Source organism: Syngnathus floridae, chromosome 22, assembly GCF_059516105.1.
Source record: "Syngnathus floridae isolate MCC-2025c chromosome 22, RoL_Sflo_1.0, whole genome shotgun sequence".
Classification (NCBI taxonomy): domain Eukaryota; kingdom Metazoa; phylum Chordata; class Actinopteri; order Syngnathiformes; family Syngnathidae; genus Syngnathus; species Syngnathus floridae.
Window position 1 is genome coordinate 103,373 of NC_142434.1, and position 16,875 is coordinate 120,247.

Sequence of the window (16,875 nt, forward strand, 5' to 3'; positions counted from 1 at the left end):
CAGACACCGAGACGGCAGAAAGTACAAGGTCACTCACTTTATGTTGGACAAAAGGAAGGAGAAGGACAGGAGCGGCTAACGGTGGCAGCCGGTTGGGCCAAAGTAGAGGATGAACAACCAAACGCTGAAAAATAGAAAAGACACCGAGCCGGGGCCAAACGCGCCGCCGTACTTGCTGAGCCGGCGGCTTCGCAAACTGTCAGGGCCAGGAACCGTGGCTCCGACCGACGGCTCAATGTCGTACTTTCCGCAGGTTGAGGTACGCGACAGAAGAGAACAAACATGGTCACGCTCATGAGAGATAGAAAAGGAGGAAGGAGCGCTTTACAAGGTGGTGGCGGCGGCGGCGGCTGCTGCTGCTGCTTCTCGGTGTGCTCGATAACGTGTAGCTTATGAACGCACCGCAATGCTGCGCTGCTGCAAAAACACTTGCTGTTCAACTGCTCAGGCACAAGATGGCTGCTCGATTGGGACTGGGGGGGGCTTGGGCGAACCGGTGGGAATGGCGCTCGAGGCGAACCGGCGGGGATGGCGCCCGAGGCCAACCGGGGATGGGGCGGCTGGAATGGCGGACGCTCCGTATTTGGCGTAGTGTGTCCTTTAAGGCAACTTCTCTGTGTGTGATTTGAATAAAAGCTTTTCTTAAAAAATGTACAAACGTCAGAATACAAACCTCTATAGCATCATCAGTAAACGCTGTATAGAAAATATATAAATGTTTTCCTCTTTTTCAATGTACAAATGTTCCGCAGCAGCCGGCCTGGCGTTCCCATTTTTAACCTCATTTATGCACAATTGCTATTTACACCGGGGTGGGGTTTGGCGAGCTTCGTCACGGGTTCAGGACGAGTCCGTGCAGGGTGAGGGCGGTGGCGGGTAGAGGTGGTGCGAGTAACTGCGCTCGGTGTAGGGCGACGGCGGGCAGCTCTCGCAGTTCTCCTCGGCCGACAGGTATTGGCTGCGCGGCGTGGGCGGCGGCGGGAAAGGCTCAGAATCGTAGTTGAGGTCACTGGCGTAGTCTTTGGCCGCCGCGCGGCCGCACGCTGACTTGAGCGGCGCGCGGCGGCCCGGCGTGTAGTCGCTGTCGCACACGTCGGTGCTGCACGGCGTGGTGGGAGGGGCAAAGTGGCGGTACGTGTACGGCCGGTAGCTGCGGGACGGACGACATGAGTTAGCCACTTGCAAACGTGCACTTGTGCGTGGGGCTGAGCGAGCGAGCGAGCGCATTCTTTTCCTCCAATTCCAAATCAATTGCATCAATGAATGAGACAAAAGCCAATGCTTGCAAATCAAAGGACTTTTTTGCTGACTTTCGTATGCAGCTTTTGGAAACCTCCTTTGTCGGCTGGAGGCGTACCTGTAGGATCGGTGCGTGGACGGGCTGTTGGACGAGTATCCGAACTCCAGCGTATACTGCGAGCGGACGGTGGCGGGAGAAGGAGGCGGGTTCAGGATCTAGCGGCAAGAACATTTCACATGGTCATTCCCTCGATTTGAGGGTCGTCCCCCCCCCCCCCATGTGTAGAAAGGTTCTGACCGGAGGGAAGTAGGCGCCTTTGGTGCTGGACGAGCTGCTGGATGAGGCGCCGGTGATGTGGGCGCGGTCGTACGGCGGGCCGCTGCTGCCGCCCATGATGCTGAGCGAGCCGATGGCCGACTTGCCCCCGGACATGACTGGCACAAACGACAAGCGGGTTAGCGCCGGAGGGGGTGGCGGGGCTCCCCGGCCGGCCGGCCGGCTGGCCTCACCCGGCAACGAGGCGGACAGGGGGGCGGCGTGCGGCACGTATCCCAGCGGCACCGAGGAAGGCCCGTGGACCACAAAGTCGTTGGCGACCGTCTCGCTGTCGTCTTTCATTTGAGGGCACAGGACGCGTTGGCACACAAAGTAGATGGCGCCCACCAGGAAGAGCGCCATCACCACGCCCACGATGGAGCCCACCGTGTTGTTGGGCGGGGGCGGCTCATCCGCGGAGTCTGCCGCACCGAGAAGAAGGAGATGAAGGACGGCGAGGGGGAGGAAGCGCCGAGCGACTGAGCGAGCGAGCGAGCAAGCGAGCGTCTTACAGCAGCCGGTCTCGTCCGAGTTGTCGGCGCAGTCCCTGTTGTTGTCGCACTTGTTGTGCTTGCCGACGCACTGGCCGTTGGCGCAGGTGAACTGGTCCGACGGACAGCGCACTGAAAGGCAGAGCGACTTGAGCGACGAAATCGGTGGGCGGGCGGGCAGCAGGTGAGTCTCACCTTCGCAATTGTTCTCGTCGGAGCGGTCCTGGCAGTTGACCTCGCCGTTGCAGCGAAGGCTGAGCTGGATGCACTGGCGGCTGTCGCACTGGAACTCGCTGTCCGAGCAAACCGGGCAGTCCACCTCGTCGCTGATATCGTCGCACTCGGCGTAGCCGTCGCAGCGCCACGCCTGAGGGATGCAGTCCACCTCGCCCGAACGGCACGAGAAGTGCTCCGGGGAACACGTGGGCGGCTCTGAGGGGGCATGACGAAGAGCGTCAGGGAGGGTGGGCGGAGGCAGGGGCGGAGGCAGGGGTGGACGCGGGGACGGACGCGGGGACAGACGCGGGGACAGACGCGGGGACAGAGGCAATCACCTCCGCAGGACAGCTCGTTCTGCAGCAGCACCAAGTGGACGGGACAGGAACAGCGGTTGGTGCCGTCACCCTTGACGATGCAGATGTGCGAACAGCCGCCGTTGTCCCACGTGCACGGGTGTTTACCTGCCACGATACGCCGAGCGCACGTCAGCCATTGGCCGCCAATGAGGTTTTTCGGGCGCGCGCGCGCTCACTCACGAGTCCCGAATAAAAGGCTGTATTTGGCTCACCGTAGTCCCTCATGTCGAGCTCGCGCACGGCGTGGATGTCGCTGAGGTAGGCCACCCGCGCCTGGATCTTGGTGCGGCCCTTGCGCGTGGTCTTGTCGATGCGCTCGATCATCTGCTGCTGCTTGTCGATCCAGTACAGGTGCTTGCCAAACACCGTCAGGCCCACAGGCTGCAGGATGTTGGAGTCGGCGATGACGATGCGATTGGCGCCTGGGCGGGCGGGGGCGGGGCAAAGGAAAACAAGGCGCTCGGGAACTCGGCCAACAAAACAAGTAAGGAACTGAGGAGGGGGGGGGCGGGGGGGAGGACGGGCGGGCGGGCGGGCGGGAGGAGCGGGACACGCATTAGCCCGCCGTCTCATAGCATCCTACCGGCCAAACATGAGCTGAGACCATTTACGGTGAAATTGCTCTCAATATTAGACACATTTTGTACTTCCCACAGAGCACGTCTGGGTTGATGTGCACTGCAGAGATCAGCCACTAGAGCGCAGTGCAGCAGTGTTGCTTTTGGAGTGGCCATGTTCGACGAGGACGCCGCCGCCGCATACCTGACAGGTCGCTGCTCTCGATGCGCCGCAGGTCCGAGTCCACCCAGAAGAGCTTGGCCAGCTCGTTGTCCACGGCCAGCGCCACGGGCTTGCCCAGCCCGCTGAAGAAGAGCACTTCGCGCTCCGTCCCGTCCAGAGCCGCGCGCTCGATAGTGGGCGAGCGCTCCAGCAGGTTGGTGAAGTACATGTACCTGAGACGACACAGGGCGCACGTTCAAAATCCCCCCCCAAAAAATCAATCAGCCAAAAAGGCGTCGGGCTCCTCCTCACGACGACATCTGCAAAGTTCATCTGCGAACCGCACGCAGATTACCGGCCGGACCGAAGCAAAGCCAAGGCTGCAATTACCGCTCCAAACAAATGAGCGGAGAGGAAAAAAAAAAAACGGAACACAAAGAAAGCGGCCATCGTAGGCCTCTCTCAACAGCAAGAAGAAGAGGCAGAGGAGGAGAAGAAGCTGGCTGGCCACGCACATCTCACTCTCTCTACTCACCCTCGCTCAGGGTTGACCACGATGGCGCGCGGCTTGTCGTGCGGGCCCCTCAGCACCACGCCCACGCGGCCGCCGTCGGTGCGCGTGACGTTGATGACGTTGCTGAGCTCGCTGGTCCAGTAGATGAAGCGGCTGTAGATGTCGATGCTCAGGTCGTACAGCTGCAGGCCCGACACCACCGTCATGCTCTGGCGGCGCACAAAGAGACGACCAGCATTAGCCCGCCAGTATTTGAAACGGCGGCGGCGGCAGAATGCGCCTCGGCCTCGCCACCTGGTTGCCGTCCTCCTGGGCGCGACGCACGACGTTCTGCTTGGAGTCGATCCAGTAGAGCTGCTTGTCCAGCGGGTCGTAGTCGATGGCGCGCACGTTGCTCAGGTTGTGGATGGGCAAGATGATGTCGGGGCTCTGCTGCTCGTCCATCACCATGCGGTTGATGGCCGTCTTCTGGCTGAAGAGCAGGAAAGACGTCGGCGCTGAAAAACAACAAGCGGATTAAAAGGCGGGGCGGGGTGGCGCGGCCCGACCGGCTCGGCTCCTCACCGTTGCAGGTCTTGTTGTCGTAGCCCAGCGAGAAGTGGGCGGGGCAGCCGCACACAAAGCCCCCAACGGGCACGGCCAGGCAGAGGTGCGAGCAGTGGCCGTTGGTGGAGGCGCAGGCGTTCCAGCCGCCCTGGCGGGACGAGTGGAACACCAGGATGTCCATGACGTAGTCCAGGTGGCCCTGGATGACGGTGCGGTTCTGCCCGCTGGTCTTGTTGGCCCGCTCGATGCTGCGCTGGCTCCAGTCCGTCCAGTAGATGTAGTCTTGGTACTGAGTCAGGCCGAACGGGTGAGGGAGGTCATCGGCGATCACCTCGCGGTCCTGACCTGAAGATGAAACCAGGTCTCGTCATTACGGGCACGGCACCAGCCGCTAGTCGACCGCGACTGTCGGCCCGTCCCGCTTCCTTCCTTCCGTCCGTCCGTCCGTCCGTCCATCCGTCAGGTCCTTTCTTTGTCGGGCATTGGTATCTCACGAGAGAAGCTCCACTTATTGTGAGTTGCCCGCCACAGGCGACCAATTTGTTAGCCACGAATAGGTCGGGTCGAGCCTCACCGAGCATGTCGGACGACTCGATGAGCGTGGTGTCCAGGTCGGTCCAATACAGGCGGCGCTCGGCGTAGTCGATGGTGAGTCCATTGGCTCGGCCCACGTCCGCCACCAGAGTGACGCGACCGCTCCCGTCCATCGCCGCTCGGTCGATCTTGGGCTTGCCGCCCCACTCGGTCCAGTACATGTAACTGAGGAGGAGGAGGAGACGGCTGGGCTGAGCGGGGCCGGGCCGGATCGGCCGGGCGGCAAAGCGGGACTCGCGCTCACCCTTGGGCCGGGTCCAGCGCCAGCGCCCTGGGACTGTCCAAATCCTTCCAGACCAGGACCTGCCGATGCTGGCCGTCCAGTTTGGCCACCTCGATGCGGTTGGTGCCCGTGTCGGCCCAGTATAGGTTCTTGCCCAGCCAGTCCACCGCCATGCCCTCTGGGTAGTCCAGACCAAACTCCACCACGTGCTCCAGGGCGCTGCCGTTCATGAAGGCCCGGCTGATGGTCTGCGAAGAAAAGCGCGTAAGGGCTTTTAGCGCGCGCACGCACGCACGCACGCACGGACGGACGGACGCGCCGGACGGAGCACCTTGCGGGTGATGTCGGTCCAGTAGATCCTGTTGTCGGTGACGTCAAAGTCGAGGGCGGAGGCCTCCTTGACGCCGGTGAGCGGGATGGCCACGTTGTTGTTGTTGGTCTCCAGCGAGATGCGGCGGATGTCGGTGTGGCGCGAGAAGAGCAGGAAGGCCTCGGGCACGATGCACGTGCGCATGTCGGCGATCAGCTCCAGGCCGATGGGGCAGCCGCATTGCGCCCCCTGCGGCTTGAACAGGCACAGGTGGCTGCACCCGCCGTTGTTGTGGGCGCACGCGTTGCTGCCTGACGAGGAGGCAAAGGGGCAGGCGACGGTCAGACCCGGCCAGGCCAGGCCAGGCCAGGCCAGGCCAGGCCAGGCCAGGCCAGACCAGACCAGGCCAGGCCAGGCCAGGCCAGGCCAGGCCAGGCCCGGCCCGGCCCGGCCGCCTAGCAAACGACTGCTCCAAAGGTCCCACCAGCCAGCGAGTTTGACAACGAACTCACCGAAGGCCCGGCGGACGTAGGCGGCCTTGAGGCCCATGAGGTCCGGCAGCTGCTCGATGATGACCTCGCGCTCGGCCGTGTGCTTGTGGACGCGCTCGATGCTGCGCCGCTGCCAGTCCGTCCAGTAGATGAAGTCGCCCAGCAGCGTGAAGCCAAAAATGTGAGGAAGCTTGTCCTCCACCAGCACCCGCCTCGACGTCCCGTCCATGTTCATCACCTGACACAGTGCCAGCCGGGGGAGGGGGGGGTTCATTTGTTGCCCGTAAGCCAACGCCCATTTGGCTGACGTGGCAAATCATCTTTCCCACATCATGCATGGCTAGCTATCATATAGAAATATAGCTATGAGATATAAATATATCTATGATATACGTAGCAAAATATCTATTTATACTTGATGTATATGTGTGTGTGCGTGCGCACATAAAAGTTTCTTTCCATGGTGAGCCAAAGGGTTTGACCACCGTGTGGCGATGTTTGACTTTCTGCTTCTATTCTAAACGGAGCCCACCACAGCTGCAGCGCAGCCACAATCGCAACCAGATGTGGGAGCCGGCCACGGAAAGAAAAGAAAAGAAAGAAAAATTACGAGACCTGGAGGGAGGGAGGGAGGGAGGGAGGAAGCGAGGGAGGAGGTCCGAGTCGCAATGGGGCGGGCGGGGAGGCAAGAGGAGCACCGGCCGCCCGCCCGCCCGCCCGCCAATCCAATCATTTGCCATTCAAGAAAAAGGAAAGCGCCTTCTGACGTGGACCGGAATCGCAGACCTGGTCCTTTCTCAAGCGTGACTCACCTCGATCATGTCGGTCTTGGCGTCGCCCCAGTAGATCTTGCGCTCGTCGTAGTCCAGCGCCAGGCCGTTGGGCCAGCCCAGCGAGGTGTTGACCAGCACCAGCCGCTCCGTGCCGTCCAGGTCGGCACGCTCGATCTTGGGCACCTGGCCCCAGTCGGTCCAGTACATGTACCTGAGGAGCACCACATGCCGTCAAGAACTCGCAAGCGAATAGCCCAATAGCACGCCGGTCCCGATGGAATCTGCATCAAACGCTCACCCGGCCACGGGGTCCAGCACGATGGCCCGGGGCTCGTCCAGGTCCTCGGAGACCAGGATCTTGCGCATGGTCCCGTTGAGGCGGGTGACCTCGATACGGTCCGTGCCCGTGTCGGTCCAGTAGAGGTTGCGCGCGATCCAGTCCACGGCGATGCCGTCCGGGTGGCTGACCTGCGAGGTGACCACCAACTGGGCGTCGCTGCCGTCGGGCAGCGAGCGGCGGATGGCCTTCACGTCGTCGTCCGTCCAGTAGATGTAGCCGTCCACCGGGTCGTAGTCAATGGCGATGGCGTGCCGGATGTCGTCCACCTGCAGGATGATGGCCGTGAAGTCGGGCGTGTCCAGAGAGATGCGGCGCAGGTCCGTCCGCCGAGCCAGCAGCAGCATGCGTGTGGCGCCTGCAAAAGCCCAGCATCAATTTGGGTTTTCTTCCCGTGGCCCGGCCCGGCCCGCTTTTGCCCCGACCGACCATCTCGGCAGGTCCTGTTGTCGTGCAGCAGCTGCACTCCGGTGGGGCAGGCGCAGCGGAAGAAGGGCTCGGCCGGCGACAGCAGGCACAGGTGAGAGCAGCCGCCGTTGTCCAGAGAGCACGGCGTGCTCGCTGAAACGCCGCCACAAACCGTTGAACGTCGGCTCAAGAAACAAGCAGCCGCGCCGCGCCGCCGGCCGTTTGGACTCACTCTGGCTTTGCCGCTTGGCGCTGAAGACGTGGATATCCATGGGGGAAAAGATGTCCGAGTGGACCACGCGCTGCCGGCCGCCGTCGTGCTTGGAGCACGAGTGGATGGAGTGCGTGTTCCAGTCGGTCCAGAAAAGCGTGTCCTCAAAGAGGGTGAGGGCAAACGGGTGAGGCAGCTTGCCTTTCACCACCACCTCCCTAAAGGAGCACAGAAACGTGGAGGAAGCGGCTCATGATCAAATTTTCTTTGAATTTGTTGAGTGATTGCCTGGGTCGTTTATTTGGGGGGTTTTTTGCACCCCCCCCCCCAACCATTTGTTTTGGGTGAAATTCCGTAGTTGGCCAAGGGATGGTGACCTCCATACGTTGTCACGTCAGCTAGCAGCTAGCGCGCCAAGCTTCAAAAGCTTTGACCGCCAGTTGTTGGCTCTCGATGGCAGATTTGACCTGTATTTTCTGGAAGGGGGTTGCCGTACTGCCAGAGCTGCATATTTTTTGCCCCCAAAACACCAGCCGTCCGCAATTCAAGTGATGCGGCTCGCAACGTGCCAAAGTGTAATGCTAGCAAAGGCGCCTTGAAATATGGGCCCGGGTGGCGGAGCTCGACCTTTTGCGCTGAGAGCGCCGTGACGCGGGCCTGAGCGCAGCAGCAAATCACACATCTGTTTTCCATCAACAACTGGCGCCCACCAATGCGAGTCCCCAGTAGACACGCACGCACACACGCACACACGCGCACGCGCGCACACACACACACACACACACACCCGCACACACACACTTTTCGTTGCCCCCCCCCACAAGCACATGTGATTTTTGGGGCTGCTTCTGGTCCTTCTCCATTACTCACTCACACAGGCAGGCGAGCAAAGACGCAGAAGGCTCGGGTCAGTACCTGTTGGTGCCATCCAGGTGGCAGCGGTGGATGAAGCTGTGCTTGGCGTCGGCCCAGTAGAGCTTGCGCTGCTCGTAGTCCAGCGTGAGTCCGTTGGGCCAGTAGATGTCGCGCTCCACGATGACGGAGCGTTCGGTCCCGTCCATGCCCGCCCGCTCGATCTTGGGGATCTCGCCCCAGTCGGTCCAGTACATGAAGCTGCCGCCGTCGCAAAAGGTGCCGTCAGCGCATCATGGCGAGCGGTGTACAGGTGTGCGACGGGCAAACAAAGGGCCACGCTACTCACCCTCTGGCGGGGTCCAAGGCGATGGCCCTGGGCTGGTCCAGCTCCTGCCAGAAGAGAACCTTCCTCAGGCTTCCGTCCAGCTCCGACACTTCGATGCGATTGGTCTCCGAGTCGGTCCAGTAGAGTTTGGCGGCCAGCCAGTCGCAGGCCAGTCCGTCGGGTGAGGCCAGGCCGGGCACCACCGTGTGTACGGCCCCGCCGCCGCCACCACCCGCCCGGTCCAAGACAGTGCGCTTGATGGCCTCCTCGCTCACATCGCTCCAGTAGATGAGCCCCTGCGAGAAGACGTAGTCCACGGCCGCCGCGTCCTCCAGGCCGCCCACCACCACGCTGGCGTTGGCGCGCTCGCGGGACGCGTCCACCAGCCGCAGGTCCCGTCGGTTGGCGTACAGCAGCAGCGGCTGGCCTGAGGGCGGCGACCAAAAAACAAATCCTCATCTGAACCGGGGGCCGCTCCAAATCCCATCCGTCGGAAATGGGAACGGCAAGGCCATGAACCCCAAGCGACCGCGGAGAAGCGGCGAAAACGGCCGACTCGGCAACCGGCCGCGAAAGCTCGGGCTCCGAGAGAAGCGTCGGCGGATGTCCAGCAAACAACCTCGAAGGTGCGCTCGGAGCGAGCCATCTAAGGCCCCTTGAAACGGAGGGACCGACAAAGTCGAGAAGAGCAAACGTGCCGTTGGACGGCGAGCGCGGCAATTTACGTATCAAATTGAGAGGCGACCGTTTTGGCTCATCGCGAGCTCTCATTGAACTTCAAATCTGCCCGATTGTTGCAAGTCCGGCCCCTCGACGCTAAACCTGCTCTCGATTCTGCAGAGTCTCCCAGGTCATTTGCGAGCATCTGCTTTGAGTTTGGAAAACGATGGTCAACATTTTGGACAGTTTCCCTGTCGATGGTACGATATGAGCGAAACGGCAACTGAATCCTCCTCCTGGATTTCAGTTTGTGCTTTTCGGAAAAGTAAAACTTTTAGAAGAGTTCGACAGACGAAGCGAGCGAGCGAGCGAGCGCTCAGATATCATGGTCAGCAGCACCAGCAGCATCCTCGGCATGTCTTTCGGATGAAGACCGTTTCAGCGAGCGTGTTTGTCCCGTCGCTTGCAGCATTCGGCTCGGCGTTGCTGCGTTTCTGTTGTTGTGCAACGCGCACGCACGTACGCACGGACGGACGGACGGACGGCAATTAAAAGAGGAGGAATGGATAGCGACGGACGGGGTGGGGGTCCGAGAGCCAAACAATGCGGAGTGGGGAGGGCAAAGAAGCGCAGTCCTGGGGGGCGAGCGAGGTTGTTTTTCAGCCAACTTGGCCAAAGTGCTCCGTTCGCTTCGCCTCGCCTAGCCGAAGACGGGCTAGCGCGGCTAGCGCTAGCACGTCGTCTGATGCCCTGACAAAGTAGGAGCGCGAGCAAAAGCGCTCGGGCCGCGAGCAGCACACGAGCTATCAGGACCCCACGCAGCCCATTCGTGAGCACTTTGAGGCCGACTCGAGTCAAGTGCGGGCGGGCGGCCGATCGGTCGGGCGGTGGACTCACCTCGCAGCGGGAGGCAAAAAGTGGAAAACAAGAGCGTCCGCAGCACCGCGGCCATGCTGCTCACGGTCGCTGGCTTCTTCCTCGTCCTTCGTCGGCTTGCGCTCGTCGCCGCCTCTCGTTGCTCGTCAGCGGCCAGCGAGCAAAAACATCTCGCTCGCTTGACTGAGCCAGCGAGCGACCCGCCTGCGTTTGCGCCTGCGCCTCCTTCTCAATCTCAACCTCGGCGGCGGGCGGGCGGGCGGCCTCGAACGTAAACTCCTGGCCTGGCTGGCCGGCTGTTTCCTCCCTCCTTCGACGTCGCACAAGTGGCTCAGGCGGTGGCCGGGGCGCTCGCACGTTCCATGGCTCGGCTGGCGTCGTCGTTTGGCGGCCTTTGTCACTCGTCTCGGGCTCGTTGTTGGCTTGTTTGCTTCCAGGCGCGACGCTCCAACTCTCCCGAGGAAGCCGAAGCACGCCAGTACATTGTCGTGGCCTCTCAGCCTCCGCCGTATCCGTCCGCCCTCTCCGCTATTGTCGGACGAGCGAGCGAGCCCCTCGAAGGCCAACCAAATCAAATGATCGCCGAGCCGCACGCTCGACAACCTCGTCGTTCGGCGGCAAGATGAGACCAAAACACATCCTAGGAAGGAAGGAGAAAGGGAGTCGCTGCACGCGCAAACGCACTCACATTCCACAGGGACTACTTTCTCTCCTGCTTGGACTGCTGCAAACTTCCAACAACTTTTTTTTGCCATGCACCAAAGCGCCTTGCTGCTATTCTAATCTTTCACATTTACCATTATCGAGTGCGATTACGTCCTATTAATTCAATCACATCCACGTAAACTCGTTGGAGCCTACTGCCATCACGCGATTTCAACGAAAATAAACTGCCTCTGCGCTCCCCCCCCCCCCGCAGCCCACATTTTCAATGTAAAAATCTATTTGTTGCACTTTTTTCCTCGACAGCAAACAACAGCCCTACAATAGTCACTTTTCACCACGACACGATTTAGAAATGACATTGGCTTTTCAAAATGAAAAACAATCTTTCCAGTTTTAATGCGTACAAGAAGAAGAAACTCTGAAAAAAGCCTTGCTTGATTGGAGAACAAGATTAGTTTTGGATTAAACCCAATAGCAGCATGAACAATCTGACAAATATGAGCAAAAAATGCTGGGAGGGTGTCGAGCGATTGGGCCAGTTGCTGCCGCCACCATGTGGTCAAGATGAGCACTACAATTGCTAAGAAACGCTCGCCATTCAAGACGACCAAAGCGTCATCTTAAAACAAAGTGTGTGTGCGCGTGTGTGTGTGCGTGCGTGCGTGCGCACGCGCTTGTAAGCAGATGGACAACATGCCAGTGATGGAGAAGTGCAATTAGTCATTCATCAAGAGACAACTGACTGAATCTCAAAATGACTATTTGGAGAATCCGTTCGCCACTGTTGAAGTTAAACTTGTCAAATGGCTCAAGATTTCAGCCTCTCTGACAACACATTTGTCGAGTCCTCCAGGAAAGCAGAGTGAGAAAAACCGAGCTCTCCTCTCTGTCAACACCCCATTTGACTTTGCGCAACAATTTTTCCTGACGGACGATACGGGGCCAACCTGTCACCCAATCAGAGTGGATCGTCCGTTTGAAACCTGGAAATAAAAGAGTGATTTTTCATCCACTATTCAGTGGCGTTTCGAAGAAGATGAAACGACAGCAAGTCAAGTCCCGCGTGTCGTCGGCGAGCGTCTTCCTGAGTTTGCAGATATTCTCCCCGCTCGCCGTGTCCCGCCATCTATCGCTCGCCGTGGAGCGTCGCCGGCCGCGTCACAGGTCGTAGTGGAGGTCGGTGAGCTCCAGCCGCGTGTAATGGCGTCTGTCGAAGGACTCCACAGCCTTGCGCCCGCCCAGCGCCGCAGCCAGTAGCAGCATCAGCGCCACCGCGCCCGCCACCAGGAACGCCACCACGCCGCTCCTCGGCGCGCCCGATGACATTTTGGCGCCGCTCTCCTGGGAACCTGCCGGCACCTTGGACGCCTGACTACGCCTGCTGCCGGATGTTATCGGAGTGGCTGTGGTCAGACGTGACGAAGGCGTTGTCAGGAGAGGAGGGCTCGTGCTCGTAGTCGGAGAAGGAGTGACGGGTGCCGCTGAAGGAGAAGGTGTGGGAGGCAGAGTCTTGCTGCTAGGAGGCGGCGTTGTCGTGGTTGGAGGAGACGGAGGCTTGGACGTTGCAGCGGCGGGAGTTGTCGTCACAGGGGGCGGAGTCGTGGCGCTTGTCGGAGGTGCGCTCGCGGCAGACGTCGTAGGCCGAGGTGTGCTCGGAGGAGGCGGAGTGCTCAAAGGCGCTGCGGCAGCAGTCTTTGGTGCCGCCACCGCCGCCGCCGCCACTTGACTTTTTGTCTTCTTGTCGCTTTTTGCCTTCTTTTGCTTTGTAGCCGCCGGCTTGGCGGCCGCCACGGTCACGAAAACGTCTCGGCCGGCGGCGACGGTCAGTGCGGGCGCGCTGGCCATCGGGGTCGCGGCGGGACGGACGGTGCTTGGGTGGATCACACCTGTGCGGGAAACCACAAGAAGAGCAGAACGTGAGCGCTACCGTCCGCTTTGGAAAGCTCATCGGTGGCAGAACGAGACCCGGATGTCCTTCTGGTCAGTAGGTGTCGGTCGCTCACTAGCGAAGGCGCGGCCATCTCCCGAGCCGCAATCACGGAACGTTGTTACCTTTGAAGATGTCAAAGGTGCGCACGCCGGGCGGCGCCTGCATCAGCGGACAGTCGCGCTCATTGGGACAGTGGTACAGGAAGCAGTTGTCCTCGCTGCCCCCGCCACCATGCTTGTTGCCATTAAACACGGCCACGTTGCACTTGGCGCCTGCAACGACACCGAGACAATGAGGACGGCGCCGCGACATCAAGGCGATGAGGGGGAGACGTGGCGCTCACCCGCTTGCGCCTGCTGGGAGCAGCAGGCCAGCACGCATTCCTGCTCGCTCTTTGCGGATCGGGCGGCGGCGGTGACGCCGGCGGTGGCGGCGAGCGCCACCCTGGCGTTGACGGCGGCGTTGGCGTGCTGCCGGGAGAAGCAGCTCTCGGGTTGGGGGCGGACGCACGGCGGGGCCAGAGCCAGGACCAGCGCCAGGACCAGCGCTAGGACCAGCGGCCGAGTCATGGCGGAAGGCGGGCCCACGGCCTCGTCGCTCGTCTGCAAGGAACAAAGGGCATCGAGGTCAACGTGAAGCGCAACACACCTACACACGTATGTCACCCGCCCGCCAGTCGCAAAACAAGACAGACACAAGGATAGACCCAATTCGATGGACTGGTCACCTCACCGGACTGCCCAGTCTGGAAGTGGCCGACAGCAAAAACTTTGACGAGTCAACAAGCCGTGCGGCGGGCGGGCGGGCGGCCACGCAGGCAGCGAAGACGCAGGCGGGCAGGTGTCACTTTGGGCTCGGGCCCACTCGAAAGACTCGACGGTGACCGTGAGAGCCCACGAGGCAACAGAAAGAGGCACGCCAAAGAGGCACCAAATTTGGATTCGCGCAGACGAGGGAAAAACACGCGCAGACCTGGCCCGTCAACTTCTTCTAATCGTTAGCAGGACCTTTGGCGTCCAAAGTGCACAAGGACTTTGCCTGCACGCGCGCTGACGTCAGATCGAGAGCCCGAGTGGACTTTGCATCGAGCCAAGTGATGGCCGATCGATCCCTCCCTCATCCTCGTCCTCCTCCTCAGAGGCTAGCTAATGCTAGCGCAGCTCGCTCGCCGTGCAAGCCAACTCTAAAATGTTCGTCCGCCGCTCGGAGTCTTTGTTCGTCGGACGGTGACGTCACCCGCCCAGTCGCCATTCTTCGTACGGAATCAAACGGCGGGCGGGCGAGCGCAAGCGTGCGTGCGGTCGCTCGGTCCCATTGCTTGACGTCCGTGCATAATCTCACGCCGCTCACCGCTTCCGTCCGCAGGTTCGATCGCTCCTGGTACCGCCAGGCTCCGGCGCGGCGCACACGCCCCCGTCCACACACTTACACACACCTGCCGGATGCAAAGCTGATCGCCCGATTGGGTTCAGCTGCCAGCCGAGTGGTCCTCCCTCCGCCGGAGTGAAGCAGCCAGGGGAGCCGAGCCGAGCCGAGCCGAGATGAGACCAGGCCAGGCGAGTCGAGTCGAGGCCGCCGGCAGCTGCTCGTCTTACGGGACGAAGAAGCTCGCTGGTTCCGAGCAGATGACCCATTTTTGGCTTTGTCCTCCGGGAGGGGGAGGGGGATGCAAGTGGGCGGGGTGCCACACGCTCGCTCGCTCGCTCGCTGGCTGGCTGGCTCCCTTTTCAGGACTGGAATCCGTTTGTCTGAAAGTTCTTTTTCATCATTATTTGGGTCTCACTTTGATTCGACTCATTGATTTGGTCTATTCTTGCCTTAGCGACTGCTTTCTTATCATCTGCTTCCTTTATTGTGTCATCCTTTATTCTCATCACGCATACTGACCTGCGTGAATGGATAGATATTTTCATCTCAATGATTTGAATGATGTCTGCTTGTCGTGCTTTTTTATTAGAAATTGCACCTTTGCCAAGCCACGCGCTTCCACTCCAGTCTCAAGTCAAACAATGAGCATGAAATGAATGCGAGGAACACTCGCGTCAAATGGACTGAATCCACCAAAAGGCACGCACACAGTACAATGGACGTTGGGTGCGTGCGCATTTTCAGGAAAGACAAGGTCCACATGTTTATGCGCGCTGCCGGCCTAAGGAATGGCTGACTTGTGGCGCCTGAGCACCATTCCCACGGCAAGAGAGTCATTTGGGTTATTGACCATCATGGTCCATGCTGACGTCCTCGCAGGCTATGCTGCTCCTTTTCTTCTTGCGTGCCTTCTTCTTTGGTGGATGAGCTGCAGCTTCAACTGGCCACACACACACACACACACCACATTTGTATGGTTACTCGAAAGTGAAGGCGTGGCTCCCCTTTGGCACCCCCAAAATGTCCAGTTTCCATGTATGCCAGCCGGCCGCAGCAACAAGAGGAGGCAGAGAAGGTGCCCGAGCCAACTTGGGGCCATTTTTGGCATTCTGTCTGTTGACAGGCGTTGCGCTCGACCTTTACATTCGCTTTTGGGCGAGGGACCGCGCGTCGGTCCCCGGGCGGGGCTCCCGCCCGCCCGCCCGTCCTTTTGGCTTACGACGCGGCTCTTGTCTTATTTTCTCTCTCTCCGTACGTCCCGATGGCGACTGTGCCGACGAGCGCCTCTGCGTTCCACGTTAGCGCCATTAGCATCTCCTCGTCGGCTGCCCGGCAACTCCACGTGTGACGAGCGCAGCCGCTTCGCCGGCCGGCCGACGGTAGACAGAGGAGAGCATCCGACGGCACGCTGAGCGAGTCGGGGATCGGTGGCCCGATGTGAAAAGCTCACCTTCCATTTGCGCCTTGTCCTTCTGGAGGTGCTGCAGCTGCTTGATGAGCTTTTGCTTCTTCTTCCCCGACAAGGTGATATTGGCCCTGGGACTTGTTCTGCCGAAAGAGGGCAGACATTTTTATTGCGCATGTTGTGGACGCGCCCCGAAAGGCACGCAGGCAAGCGCTGGGCTGGGCTGGGCTGCCGGGCAACCCACTTCCTCTTCCGGAGGTGATGGACGGTGATGAGGCCTCGGTCCAGCACGGCGCCCACGATCTGACTGCGCTTCTTCTTCTGCCGCCCCAGGACGCGACGGCGCTTGAACAGCTTCTTGCCCAAGTCCTGCCACAAAAACACATTTCTAGGGTGAAATCACACGTTGCTGAAGAGATTTCAGCTTGTGCATAGTAAAAACCGAGGAGTCCAAGTCACTTCTCCAACATGACATGACATTTACTCCAAGCGACAGGAGCCAGCCTACGTGAAGCCAGCGCGAAACGTACAAAGAATGAAACATTTGGGCAGTCAGTCCCAAAAAGCAGCCCTTTCATTGCAGCTCCAACATGAAGGCAACTCGCGTGTTCTTCCTGACAAGTATCATTTCACAAGAGGACCCTCCTTTCCTTCTCCCTGCACTTGGCCCCGAAGCAAAGGAAAGCAAAGCAAAACAAAACAAAACAAAACAAAACAAAAAAAGCGACGCAGCGCAAGTTCGAGCTCAAGCTCGAGCTCAAGCGCCTTCGGCCGGCGATGAGTTCCTCTGTGTGGCGTTAAGGGAAGTCCGCAACTTTGAAAGTCAAGCAGCAAGGTCCCTGCGCGCGTTCGAGTGTGCCTTGGCTGTTTCTGGCCGAGCTTTCTTACCGTTTTGGGTCTGTTGATTTTGCCTCCGGGTGGAGACATGCTGCCTGCTGCCTGCCACCTGCTTCCGCGTCTGCTTCCGCTTCGTCTTGTTCGACGCGGCAATCGGAGGAAGGAGGGAGGGAGGGTGGCCGCTGCTGCCACCTGGAGGTCATTT

General features: G+C 60.2%; 3 protein-coding genes across 11 annotated transcripts; all 3 read right to left on the reverse strand.

The window, feature by feature from the left end:
• Nucleotides 1-22: 22 nt before the first annotated feature.
• lrp6 (low density lipoprotein receptor-related protein 6) lies at nucleotides 23-11,070 on the reverse strand. Of its 4 annotated transcripts, XM_088367151.1 has the most exons (23): nucleotides 10,486-11,067; nucleotides 8,950-9,355; nucleotides 8,664-8,861; nucleotides 7,770-7,966; nucleotides 7,559-7,690; nucleotides 7,091-7,487; nucleotides 6,832-7,003; nucleotides 6,041-6,257; nucleotides 5,550-5,839; nucleotides 5,240-5,466; nucleotides 4,976-5,160; nucleotides 4,420-4,746; nucleotides 4,150-4,352; nucleotides 3,877-4,064; nucleotides 3,384-3,574; nucleotides 2,834-3,043; nucleotides 2,601-2,726; nucleotides 2,242-2,478; nucleotides 2,068-2,178; nucleotides 1,750-1,977; nucleotides 1,538-1,674; nucleotides 1,358-1,455; nucleotides 23-1,150 (listed from the first exon to the last, which is right to left on the reverse strand). In XM_088367151.1, the coding sequence occupies exons 1-23, from the start codon at nucleotides 10,538-10,540 to the stop codon at nucleotides 841-843; spliced, it is 4,842 nt and encodes a 1,613-aa protein (XP_088223277.1). In that variant the 5' UTR covers nucleotides 10,541-11,067; the 3' UTR covers nucleotides 23-840. The 4 variants fall into 4 exon arrangements, with proteins under 4 accessions (XP_088223277.1, XP_088223276.1, XP_088223279.1 ...); XM_088367150.1 differs by having other exon boundaries at nucleotides 1,538-1,977; nucleotides 10,486-11,070; XM_088367153.1 differs by having other exon boundaries at nucleotides 1,750-2,178; nucleotides 10,486-10,692.
• Nucleotides 11,071-11,488: 418 nt separating this feature from the next.
• Nucleotides 11,489-14,722, reverse strand: mansc1 (MANSC domain containing 1). 6 transcript variants are annotated; one of them, XM_088367325.1, is made up of 4 exons: nucleotides 14,490-14,722; nucleotides 13,404-13,662; nucleotides 13,183-13,332; nucleotides 11,489-13,016 (listed from the first exon to the last, which is right to left on the reverse strand). In XM_088367325.1, the coding sequence occupies exons 2-4, from the start codon at nucleotides 13,627-13,629 to the stop codon at nucleotides 12,289-12,291; spliced, it is 1,104 nt and encodes a 367-aa protein (XP_088223451.1). In that variant the 5' UTR covers nucleotides 13,630-13,662; nucleotides 14,490-14,722; the 3' UTR covers nucleotides 11,489-12,288. The 6 variants fall into 6 exon arrangements, with proteins under 6 accessions (XP_088223451.1, XP_088223446.1, XP_088223447.1 ...); XM_088367320.1 differs by having other exon boundaries at nucleotides 14,411-14,722; XM_088367321.1 differs by having other exon boundaries at nucleotides 14,496-14,721.
• Nucleotides 14,723-14,992: 270 nt separating this feature from the next.
• On the reverse strand, nucleotides 14,993-16,862 carry c4h11orf98 (chromosome 4 C11orf98 homolog). Its single transcript, XM_088367359.1, has 4 exons — nucleotides 16,722-16,862; nucleotides 16,078-16,202; nucleotides 15,879-15,976; nucleotides 14,993-15,368 (listed from the first exon to the last, which is right to left on the reverse strand). The coding sequence occupies exons 1-4, from the start codon at nucleotides 16,758-16,760 to the stop codon at nucleotides 15,271-15,273; spliced, it is 360 nt and encodes a 119-aa protein (XP_088223485.1). The 5' UTR covers nucleotides 16,761-16,862; the 3' UTR covers nucleotides 14,993-15,270.
• Nucleotides 16,863-16,875: the final 13 nt, after the last annotated feature.

Bases quoted from the DNA above. Each gene is read 5' to 3' on its own strand.
- mansc1 (XM_088367325.1), bottom strand. From the start codon at position 13,629: ATGACTCGGCCGCTGGTCCTAGCGCTGGTCCTGGCGCTGGTCCTGGCT. The intron at 13,333-13,403 runs GTGAGCGCCACG...GTGTCGTTGCAG, and splicing joins CTCCCAGCAGGCGCAAGCGG to GCGCCAAGTGCAACGTGGCC. The intron at 13,017-13,182 runs GTAACAACGTTC...TTTCCCGCACAG, and splicing joins CACCTTTGACATCTTCAAAG to GTGTGATCCACCCAAGCACC.
- c4h11orf98 (XM_088367359.1), bottom strand. From the start codon at position 16,760: ATGTCTCCACCCGGAGGCAAAATCAACAGACCCAAAACG. The intron at 15,977-16,077 runs GTGGGTTGCCCG...CTCTTTCGGCAG, and splicing joins CATCACCTCCGGAAGAGGAA to AACAAGTCCCAGGGCCAATA. The intron at 15,369-15,878 runs GTGAGCTTTTCA...GTGTGTGGCCAG, and splicing joins GGACAAGGCGCAAATGGAAG to TTGAAGCTGCAGCTCATCCA.
- lrp6 (XM_088367153.1), bottom strand. From the start codon at position 10,540: ATGGCCGCGGTGCTGCGGACGCTCTTGTTTTCCACTTTTTGCCTCCCG. The intron at 5,467-5,549 runs GTGCTCCGTCCG...TTTTCTTCGCAG, and splicing joins GGACCGACATCACCCGCAAG to ACCATCAGCCGGGCCTTCAT. The intron at 3,044-3,383 runs GTATGCGGCGGC...CCGCCCGCCCAG, and splicing joins CGAGAGCAGCGACCTGTCAG to GCGCCAATCGCATCGTCATC.